Source organism: Solanum verrucosum, unplaced genomic scaffold, assembly GCF_900185275.1.
Source record: "Solanum verrucosum unplaced genomic scaffold, falcon-dt-bn FXZP01000280.1, whole genome shotgun sequence".
Classification (NCBI taxonomy): domain Eukaryota; kingdom Viridiplantae; phylum Streptophyta; class Magnoliopsida; order Solanales; family Solanaceae; genus Solanum; species Solanum verrucosum.
This window is the reverse complement of record NW_026019982.1, coordinates 3695658-3707322: the sequence shown is the minus strand read 5'-3', so window position 1 is coordinate 3707322 and position 11665 is coordinate 3695658. Positions and strand designations below refer to the sequence as shown.

The 11665-nt window shown below is 33.1% G+C and overlaps 2 protein-coding genes across 2 annotated transcripts; both read left to right on the top strand.

The window, feature by feature from the left end:
- The first annotated feature begins 755 nt into the window (after positions 1-755).
- LOC125817635 (anther-specific protein LAT52) lies at positions 756-1924 on the top strand. The gene is made up of 2 exons (XM_049497195.1): positions 756-1007; positions 1414-1924. The coding sequence occupies exons 1-2, from the start codon at positions 854-856 to the stop codon at positions 1743-1745; spliced, it is 486 nt and encodes a 161-aa protein (XP_049353152.1). The 5' UTR covers positions 756-853; the 3' UTR covers positions 1746-1924.
- A 2336-nt stretch (positions 1925-4260) lies between these two features.
- On the top strand, positions 4261-9202 carry LOC125817633 (ubiquitin-conjugating enzyme E2 36). The gene is made up of 8 exons (XM_049497193.1): positions 4261-4439; positions 4603-4630; positions 6010-6096; positions 6869-6927; positions 8627-8668; positions 8748-8821; positions 8928-9025; positions 9153-9202. The coding sequence occupies exons 1-8, from the start codon at positions 4404-4406 to the stop codon at positions 9188-9190; spliced, it is 462 nt and encodes a 153-aa protein (XP_049353150.1). The 5' UTR covers positions 4261-4403; the 3' UTR covers positions 9191-9202.
- Positions 9203-11665: the final 2463 nt, after the last annotated feature.

Below are 11665 nucleotides of genomic sequence, written 5' to 3'. Positions count from 1 at the left end.
TTTAAAAAAAACCCCTTGGATAAGGGTAGCTCCATCCTTTATATTCAATTGTTCCCTTCTCTCTGTTGGAGCTCATCTTCTATTTGTTGGAGCTCCATCCTATATAGTCAACTGTTGACAGAATGCCTGTTGGTGTGTAGATGTATTCTGTATAGATCTACTTTGTATCTTTTTTTCCTTTGGAACCTTTTTTTTTTTGGAACCCATTGGATAAGGGTAGCTCCAACTATATAGTCAACTGTTGCCTTTTGTCTGTTGGTGTCGACATACTCGACTCAGAAGACATTGAGGGGGGATCGATTATGGGTCATCTGTGTGGATAATCACCCTCCAAATCAACTGAGTCATTCCGAAGGACTGTATCCTATTTTCTCGTAGGTTTATCATTTAAATTGTTGTTGTGTTGCTTTTTGTAACTCGAAGAATAATATCATTTATCCAAATATTGTATTTATTAAAACAATACAATACGATATAATACAACACAATACAATACATTTTAAAATATTTCATGACCCCTCAATTATTTCAAATTCTAAGCCATTCCAAGTTTGTGGCTAATATTTTTTACTATACTATTTTTACAACCACAAAAACATAAAATAAACCCCCAAAATAAAAACGAGTCAATTGCTACAATCACTTCATTATGTGGTTATATATGAAACTGTTAGAGAAATAATAGCTCCACCATATTTTTCTCAATTTATTTTCACTATAAAAAGGCCATTTCATTATAATCAAAACAAGACACACACAAAGAGAAGGAGCAATAAAATAAAAGAAGAATAAAAAAACAACAATTTGTGTGGAAAAAAAAAACACACACACAAAAAAAAAAATTCCAACTAAAATGGCAAAGGCTATTTTGCTCCTCTCTGCTCTTTGCATTGTGGCCCTTGCCAATTTTGCACATTGCCACTCTGAAGTTTTTGATGTTGAAGGAAAGGTCTACTGTGATACTTGCCGTGTTCAATTCGAGACAAAACTCAGCGAAAATCTTGACGGTACGAAAATTTTCTAGTAGTCGATATATCTGCTATGTTATTTTCGACTTGAACTATATATATTTACATTCATTCTCATAAAGGAATATCACAGCGAGTGACATTAGGTCAATCTTTGTGTATACAATCAATTACTCCCTAGTCATAAATGAATCTTATTATATTCATTTCATTCTATTGAGACTCATTTCGTTAGTATTCGTAATATCCATCATAACCAAACATCAATTATTCCAAAATTTCTCATTTTCACTAAATTTGAAAGGCGGAGTTCACATGCATATATAAAAAGGTCAAATTTTTCATTATTTGTGAAAGTTACTGAATGAATCTATTTCGATTTATCATGTGACTCACTTTTTATTGAACAGAACTAAAAGTGCTTTCTTTTGTTTTGTTGCAATAGGCGCGACTGTGAAGTTGCAATGCAGGAACATCAGCACAGAGGCCGAGACGTTCTCAGTGGAGGGTGTGACAGACAAGGATGGAAAGTACAAATTAACCGTTGATGGGGACCACGAGAACGATATTTGTGAGGTGACAGTTGTCAAAAGCCCAAGGGAGGACTGCAAAGAGAGTGTGTCAGGATATGAAAAGGCAAGAATTGAGTGTAGTGACAATGTTGGTATCCACAATGCTGTGAGATATGCCAATCCACTTTTCTTCATGAAGGCTGAGTCTGTTCAAGGATGCAAAGAAGCTCTTGATGAGTTGGGTTTATTCCCCCTTGAATTCTAAAGTCTTTTAAAGTGACAGAAAATAAATAGCTAATGATTTGCCCTTTCATGTTGTAATGGGAAATAATAAAAATGAACAATGAGGAAAGATGGATTTTTTCATTTATATGTATTCATATATGGAATGATAAGTTCCATGTATTTGTTTTAATGAGAAGATCTTGATCATATTTTAAGAAACTTTGTTCTCCTCTTCTTGGTGTTTGGACTTGTTATACTTTTATGATTTAGTTTGTTTGTTAACTATGATGTCCTGATCAGCTTGCGTACATTTCGATAATCTTTATAGTTATAATGTCCTCATGATCAACTTAGTTCTCATGAAAGAAAACGTTTCATGTATTGTTTCATGGGAAGATCTTGATCATACTTTAAGAAACTTGGTTCTCCTCTTGGTGTTTGGACATCTTACATATTTATGATTCTCTTTTTTTTTGTTGGTTAATTATGATATCTTGATCAGCTTGCACATATTTAGATAATATTTATAATTATGATGTCCTTATTAGCTTGGTTCTCATGGAAGAAACAAAGTTTTATGTATTTTTTAATGAGAAGATCTTGATCATATTTTAAGAAACTTTGTTCACCCCTTGTTGTTTGGACTTGTTACATTGCTATGATTTTTTATTTGTTAACTATCATGATCATCTTGCTCATATTTCGATAATATTTATAGTTATGATGTCCTGATCAACTTAGTTCTCATGAAAGGAAAAATTTCATGTATTGTTTCATGAGAAGATCTTGATCATATTATAAGAAACTTTGTTCTCCTCTTCTTGGTGTTTGGACATGTTACATTTTTATGATTTTTTTTGTTTGTTAACTATGATGTCCTGATTAGCTTGTGCACATTTCGATACTATTTATAGTTATAATGTCCTCATGATCAACTTGGTTCTCATGGAAGGAAATTACATGTATTGTTTAATGAGAAGATCTTGATCATATTTTAAGAAACTTGGTTCTCACATGTACATTTAAAAAAAAATATAATTATGGTGTTCGAGTTAGTGTAGGCATCTTTTGAAAATATAATTGTGAGATCAGCTTGTGCACATTTCGAAAATATTTATAGTTATGATGTCCTGATCAACTTGGTTCTCATGAAAAAAAAATGTTTCATGTATTGTTTAATGAGAAGACCTTGGTCATATTTTAAGAAACTTGGTTCTCCTGTAGGTGTTTGCACATGTTACATCTTTTTTTTAACTATGATGTCGTGATCATCTATCGTGCTCACATATCGATAATATTTAATTTATAATCATGATATGCTCATCAACTTGGTTCTCTTGGAAGGAAAAGTTCCACCATCCATGTATTGTTTAGTGAGAAGATCTTGATCATATTTTAAAATCTTGATTCTCACATGTTATATTTTTTAAAAATAATAATGATATTCGAGTTAGCTTGCATGCATCTTGATTAAGGCTGCAAGGAAGTTCTTGATGATGAGTTGGGTTTATTGACACTTGAATTCCAAAAAATGATCAATGTCTTAAGTGGAAAAAGTGTTATAGTTTGTGCCAATTTTGTTGATGGAAAATAATAAAAATGAACAATAGAGATGAATTTTCTTATGTATATGTACTCACATGGAATAAAAAGTTCCATGTATTGTTTAATGAGAAGGTTTTGATCATATTTTAAGAAACTAAGTTATTCTCCTCTTGGTGTTTGGACATGCTGCAAATTTTATTTTATATCATTATAGTGTCTGAATCTGTTTGTCTGCATTTCGATTATGGTTGTGAGGAAGTTTTTCATGTGTTGGGTTGTTGAGTTTATTCCCACTTGAGTTCTAAAATTGATAAATGTTTAAGCGGAAAAAATTTAATAGTTTTTTCCCTTTTCGTTTGATGATTAATAATGAATAAATAATGAAGATTATTAATTAGATGTATTTTCTTATGTATATGTACTCTCATTGAATGATAAGTTCCATCTATTTATTAAATGACAAGATTTTGATCATATTTTAAGAAACTTGGTTATTCTTACGGTGCTTGGACATGTTATATTTTTTTTTGACTTTTTTTAATTATATATAAATATGATATTTGAATCAGTTTGGATCAACTTGAGTGTATATCGATTAAGATTATAAGGAAGAGTTGGTTGTATCACATTTGAAATGAACAATGAGGAAAGATGGATATTCTTATGTATATGTACTCTCATGGATGAAATTTTTCATGTATTGTTTAATGAGAAAATCTTCTTAATACATTTTAACGAAATTATTGGTATTTGGAGTTTTAGTAATTTTGTATTGATTAATCACATGAGTTAATACTTTAGCTGCGATAAATTTATGGAATAAAAGAAATATAGATGATTTTTTTTAATTAGGAAAAAGAGAATTTTAATCATATTAATTAAAAAAAACAGTATTTTTAGTAAATTATTTTTTGGACAGAATCTTTTGCTTTTTGATAACAATAATACAAAAAAGATAAAAAAAGAGCAACAACAATAATAATAATAATAAATAAAAAAAATCCAATCGAACCCTATTAAGCACAAGTTTTTAGTGAGAGAAACTGTGCTTCTGAAACTCTCAATCCATTTTTCTACTTTCTCTCTCTAGAAAAAGTGCGTATTAGCTTAAATTTTCTGCAAACAATTTTTTTTTTTCATCGATTCAATTTCAATGGCTAACAGCAATCTTCCTCGAAGAATTATCAAGGTGAATTTTTCCTCTTTTTTCGATCCATTGTTTTTTTTTTTTTTGATTTTAGAGACCCATTTTGTGTTTGATCACTAGGGTTTTGATCTACTGTACTTCGATTTAGTTTGATTTTGAGTTCGATTAAGTTTGAATTTTGATGTTTTTATTTATTTATTTACAGGAAACTCAGCGTCTTCTAAGTGAACCTGGTAAATATATATATCTGTGGAAGCCATGTATTGGATTTTTAAATTTGTTTATTAGAAGTGAAATTATTTGAGTATTGGAATGAAATTGCCTCAGTTTGAGCTGAATGGGTGGAGAATATAGAGGATTTTGTATAGATGAACTCAACTAGTTAGGGATTTAGTTGTTGACTCAGTGGCGGAGCTAGGAATTTGAACGAGGGGATTCAAAGGAAAGTTCTTATGATGAGGATTCAACAAATTATATATACGCAAAAAAAAAAGATCATTTTTTTGCCTTGTTTAAATAGTATAATTGAGCCCCTTTGCACCCATCTGCCTCTGCACCCTGCTGCTGTTGTTGTTGTTCAATAAATCATGCCAAAAAGTTCTTGAATTTGTCTCCAAATAATTTGTGTTCAAAAGGTACTAACTACTACAAAGATATCAGTTTTGAGCCATTTCTCTCCTCTCCTTTCATTGAAGATGCAATTTTGAGCTCTTTGAAGCATTTATGTTATCTTCATTAACTACATGAACGTATTTCCTAGGTTGATTGGACTAGGGTGCGGATATCCGATGCGGATGTAATTCGACAAAATCTAGATTTTAAGATTCAGGTGTATTGATCCAAGTATGGATAGGGATGCTGGGATTCGGCTAAAAAAGTTAAAATGATAAAATAGAACTATAAAGATATTCAAAATCTTGAAAGATCTTCTAGGTCATCTTCCCCCAAGACCCAAACTTATTTTTTTTAAAGCTCTCTGGTAGTCTGGTTCTTCCCCTCAAAAAAGAAAAAGAAAGTCATTCTAGGCCTTCCACCAACTCTCCTTACAGATCATTGCTGCTACCTACCAGAAGTCAGAACACAACTGCTTGAATTCTTAGTTTCTCTCCGTTTGGCTTGGAATGTGAAGCAACGAATATTGACCAAGAGGAAAAGCTAAAAAGGAGACAAAAGGACTATAGTATTGATTTTATGCCACTTCCCATGTCTTAAATCTATTTTATCTTCTATTTTGAGAAATCAAAATCTCAATTTTCCCCCAAATTTGCCAATGGACTCTGATCAAAGTATCCGATGTGGGTTGACCTTATCCCACACATATCCTGCACCTGCACCTGTCTCCTATTGACATGGGTGCAGCTGCAAAAATAAGGAGTTCACGCAACCTAGCCTATTTCTCCTCTCCGTTCACCCAAGGTGCATTATTGTATTTTCTTCCTGAATTTCAGAGTATAGTAGACTTGATTTTGTTTGTTAATTTTGGTATGGCAAATGTTTATGCACCTTGAGACTTATTGCGAGTTTGTTCATTGGATTGTGGTTTTGGTTGATTCACGACCTATCTTTCTAAGAGAGTTTTAAAAGTTTTGGTGTGGTTTAACTTTGATTGCAGCACCAGGAATAAGTGCTTCTCCCTCAGAAGAAAATATGCGATATTTTAATGTCATGATTCTTGGTCCAACACAGTCTCCGTATGAAGGTAATTTGCTCAATAAATTATGCTAAGAAAATGGAAAAAAATAGTTATGCTAAGTAAATGAAAGTCCATGTTGCTATTGTGCGTCACATTGAGTAAATTGTGTCCTTTCTCTTGAATTGGTTCTTCACTTGTACATAGTTCTTGGTAAGATTTTCCACTACTTTTCTTTTCCTGTTTCATGCTCCTACTTTCATTTGCCTACCTGGTCCCTCTTTGTAGTCTTTGGGATCTGAGTTATATTAGGCTTTGCAAATCTTGTTGTGGATCGGTTTGATGTGAAAAAGATAAATGTAACACGAAATCACCTGGTGTCCTGACTAATTAATTCTGCTAAAGTTGAAATGAACTTGACTAGCTGACTGCAATACCAGTAGGATGCAGGGTTGTATTTGTCAATTTAATTTAGTAGTAAGTTGTTAAATATGTCCCAACTCCCATAGTTTCAGTATCATTATGTGCATGCTTATTATGCATATCTGGACGTATTTCTGACAACAGCATAGTGGATAGCTAGCTGTCCTTTTACAATTTTTTTGGGACTATAAATGGCATTTAGGTGAAAGACATCTATCGTTGGTCTTTCAGTGTTTACTTTGATATGTATTTATGTTACTTTCTTTTCTTTTAGTTCAACTGGTTTACCCTAATTGCTGGCCCATACATGATATGCTATTCTTTATTCTTTGAGTGACATATATCTTTTCTACCTTGTGTAGTTTTTTTCTGCTGTAGTTTTCTTCGCTTAATTCCACTGCTTCCTGCTTTTGTGTAGGAGGTGTTTTCAAACTGGAACTCTTTTTGCCTGAAGAGTACCCAATGGCTGCGCCAAAGGTATTTGAACCCATTTATGGATGTTTTGGCATCTTTCAACAGATGCTCAGAATCTCAGTCAGGCTTCTCTAATTGCATATTCTAGAATTATATTGCTTGCGTTTGTATGGACTGACATTTTTTTATATTGTGCCCCCAAAGTTCAGAATAGATGAATTTCTTGATTTGACTTATTTGTCCGGAAGCATTAACTGCAATCTCCTTTCCAAATCATGTACCAGCTCATCTTTGGTGTTGATTGTGATACTCTCTGCTTCGTGGAGTTTCCGTCTCTAATTCGGCTATGAGACCGTCATTAGAAGTTATTTGCTAGAAAGTTATTGTCTGTTGTCTTCATGTCTAGACTTGTGATTTACCGTTTACAATTTCCTGATATGCCATTGGAATATTAACTTCTAATACTTCTCTACTTGTATTCTTTTACCATCTCAATTATCATACATTATGTACTAATATGTAAATGTTCAGTTTTAATGTGTAATGCATGGATATTAAAGCTGATGATGATAACATAAGTTTGGGCATAAGTTAAGACTGCTCTCCTATATGTACTGGTTGTTGCTCTTCTCTCTTTTTCCCCCTTTTCCAGTGATGTGCACAATGGGTGGGTTGTATTACCTTTAACATGACTAACGAGTAGTTGATCTAATGAAATTATGAGTTCTGTCAAATGTTAATTTTAGGAAAATAAGTATGAATGATCAAACATAATTCTTAAATGCCGTTGTGAAATTTTTTCTTAAAAATTTGATCTCACTTCTACACAAGTTAGTACTGCACAAATTGACATAGATCACCAAAATCCCGAAAATTATTTATGACCTTAATAATGGGTGTACCCTTATTACTCATGTTCTTTCTTTCAGAAGTTTACAGCCAAGCATCCATCAATTCAACTGGTTTGTTTTCTTGACTAGTTCAGGATGCTGCTTCAATTTTTCTTTCTGGGAATAGATTGGTTGTCTATCATTAACTGTTAACTGTTGAAGGAAATTTTCCTGATCGCAATGGTGATTAGAGCAGTTATAACTAGTGTTTCTCTTACTTGAAAGTTTTCTTTTGTTGCTGAGACACCTTTTAGTGTGTGTGTGGGGGGGGTTTCCCCTTATAAATCCTGTTAGTGATGGATATATTAATTCAGGCTGTTTTTCCTGGGGCAACATTTTGTGTATCAGTGGGTTTTAACTCCCAAGATGATAGTATATCATGAACTCTGCTGATACTTTTTCAGTTTGGCTCATATTATCTTATAAGCATCTCTTGAATTTGCTTTCCTGGGAACTGAGTTACAACCATGACACATTTTTGAACCTCGCTTGGAGGACAAGATGCCTCATCTTGAGATGCTATGATTCCCTATGTTGCTTGCCCATAAATGCTTAGGGGTTCATAGCCAAAAGTAATATAGGATTTCATATAGGTACAAAGACACTAAAGTTGCAAAATTATTGCCTGCTTTTCGAAGTGGCATCTAGATGTGAAGCTTCCTTGACCTCATCGTTCATGGTCTTTGCATGAGCCTAGCCCCTTCCTAAATGATCATGGGCTTTTACCTATATGCAGTATGTAGGGTTGATCACATATTGGTTGTAGAGATTATGTGTGTTCTTGCTGTACGAATTAAAACGTGAATTAAGTTTGTGCTATTTTTGTTGCTGCTATTAATTCAGTCATTGATCAAGTTGCATACTATTTACAGGTTCGATTCCTCACCAAAATCTATCATCCGAATATTGATAAGGTTTGTTCTGTTATTTGACTCTGTTATACATATTTCTAAGCCACAAGCTGCCTTGCTTATGTTGACCATCATTATGAAGCTTGGAAGGATATGCCTTGATATTCTGAAGGACAAGTGGAGTCCTGCTCTTCAGATTCGTACCGTTCTTTTGAGGTATTAAATATCTTTGATAATCTTTGTTCTAATGAATTTTAAAAATATCATCACCAAATTTTGGCTATAAGATGGTAGACGTTAACAATTGGTGCTTCTTTTTCAGCATTCAAGCGCTTTTGAGTGCTCCAAATCCAGATGATCCACTCTCTGAGAACATTGCAAAGCACTGGAAGTCAAACGAGGCTGAAGCTGTTGAAACGGGTAATTTGCCTTTACGGTCTTTCCATTATGTACCAGTACAATGTCGAACATTGAATGCACTCAGTAGTGCCTGATTATGCATTGCCGATTAGTTCTTGATTTCAGTTTCCTTTCTTTAACCTTGCAGCTAAAGAATGGACGCGTCTTTATGCAAGTGGTGCCTGAAGACCATAATTAAGTGATTTTCAAACCAAAAAAAAAACCCGTGGAATGTTATTGATCCACTGTTTAATCCGAATGGGACTTGGCAGGACTGAAGCTGAACGCTTCGAATTACCCATCTAGAATTGTTTCCCCGTCCTTGAAATTGTACAATTGAACGATGCACCTTTTTTTCAAGTTGAATTGGTCTTTACTTCTAGACCAGAAACGGTTCTAAAGTATTATCTCACAGAACACTGAATTGGAGGACAACATTTGTTGTGCGTGTCCTCATGACTGTGTCCGAGTAGGTTGGTTTCCACTTCTCTTTTTGAACCAAGGGTCTATCGGAAACAACCTCTCTATTCCATAACGGTAGGGGCAAGGCTTGTGTACATGTTATCCTTCAGACCTCACTTGTGGGATTACACTGGGTATGTTATTGTTGCATCCTGCTTAGATTGCAGGTTCTTTCTGGCGTTGGTATATTTCCTGTTGAAACACAGCTGTTTTCCTCGACCCATTTCATCCACGGTGGTAACTATCTCTTTGTTCTTTAACACGAGGTTTCGAGTTTAAAAAATAGGAATATAGTTTTATGTGGGTAGTACTTTCATAGAGCTGTTAGTTTTGAAGTCATTGAAGTCTCTTGTTGGTATAGGTGAAAGATTGAATAGTTTACCCAGCTCCTTGTTTGAAGAAGCCCTCTAAATCAATTGGTATTTTTTCACAAAAAGCAAATATGAAATAAGAAATTCAGTGTTTCACTAAGATTTCAAATAGTGGTCTCTAATTTGTTGTTTCTATTTCGACCCTTCTTTAGAGAAAGATGATCAATCAATGTCCAATCATGGTCCTAGTGAATTCGAATTCATTTACTTCATCTGTTATATATATGTAAATTATGTAAAAAGTAGTATAAGTCACAATAATTGACAATTCAAAATAATTAAGAGATATATGAAAGTTTTACGGGTAATTAAATTTTGAAATTCGAAAAATGTCATATAAATTGGAACAAAGGGAAGGGAGTAAGAAATTTCAAATATTTAAGATCTCAATTACACTTTTTAGTTATTGGGAGAACTTGAGTACAAAAACTCAAAGAGATCTGTTTTCTTTAGGGCCATATTATGTTTAAAGGGACATAATAAGCATAAAAATCAAAATTTTCATTTGTACACTTAAACAATGTGGGGATCTTATTATTCTTGAAATTAATTTATTCATATTATTCACCTTCGAAACTATGTGAGAATCCTATTATTCTAAAATATGGAATAACCTTATTATCTCCTTTAAACATTGTAATACAATGCAACAGTTAAAATATTTCACACAATACGTAAATGTACCTTTTATCCTAGTTTCAGTAGATATTTGTGCACGAGATACACTTGTCCTACATGTTAATTCACGTGTAATACACTTGAATTGATTTGTGTTATGTGCAGTGGCGGATCCAGGATTTAGACTCTGTGGGTGCCAAATAGACTTATCGATTAAATTAATTTTATATTTGATTAAATTATTCGTCTTTTCGATATAAATTAATTTTAGTTCTCTAATTTTTCTTAAAAGAACGTGTGCAGCAATTTCCTTTTTCTTAAAAAAACGTCTTTCTCAAAAAATAGGTACAAATGGGATTCGAACCCGCAACATCAGCCTTCTAAAGTTGCCTTCCTACCGTGGCACCACAAGCCAATTTTGTTCTGTGGGTGGCACGCTTTATATAAATATAAATATAAATATTATATATATATATATATATATATATATATATATATATATATATATATATATAGAGTTTCCGTCGAAGTTCGGGGGTGGCGTGGCACCCCCAAACCCCTTAATAGATCCGCCTCTGGTTATGTGATATAGAATATCTGCATCTACTCGTTTAATTTTATACATTTTTAAGTTTGTACTTGTGCTCATCCAAAAATAGAAGATATAAATATCAATTAAAATTAAATTTAAATGACACATTTATATATCACGTCAAATAGTATACTTATAAAAAATTGGTAGTCAAAATGTTACTGATGTATCTGAGTCATGCAGCCACGTTAAGATTTACAGTGGTCAGTGGTCACTGTGCCACTGTTTTAACAATAGGAGGATAGGAAATAGACTAAAATATGGCATTGGGATTAGTAGCTATTTGACATGACTCTTCCATGTTTATATATACTATATATATAGAGAGAGAGGGGTCTATAAGTAAACCAAGATCATAGATAGATAGGTAGATCTATTAATAGCTACAATATTGAATGATGATTTGATCCCATTGACTCATTTTTTTCTCGATTAATTTAAATTTGTATTATAAATTTATATTTTGAATCAAGAAAGTGCAAAAAGAAAAAGGACCAAGTCACAAGGGGTGATTTTTGAATTTTTGACTTTAATTACAAAACTCTGGGGATTAAGAGAAGGTGTGAGCGGTTGATGATAGTGTGTATTAAAAGAGACGACGATAAGTTGAAGAAGTAT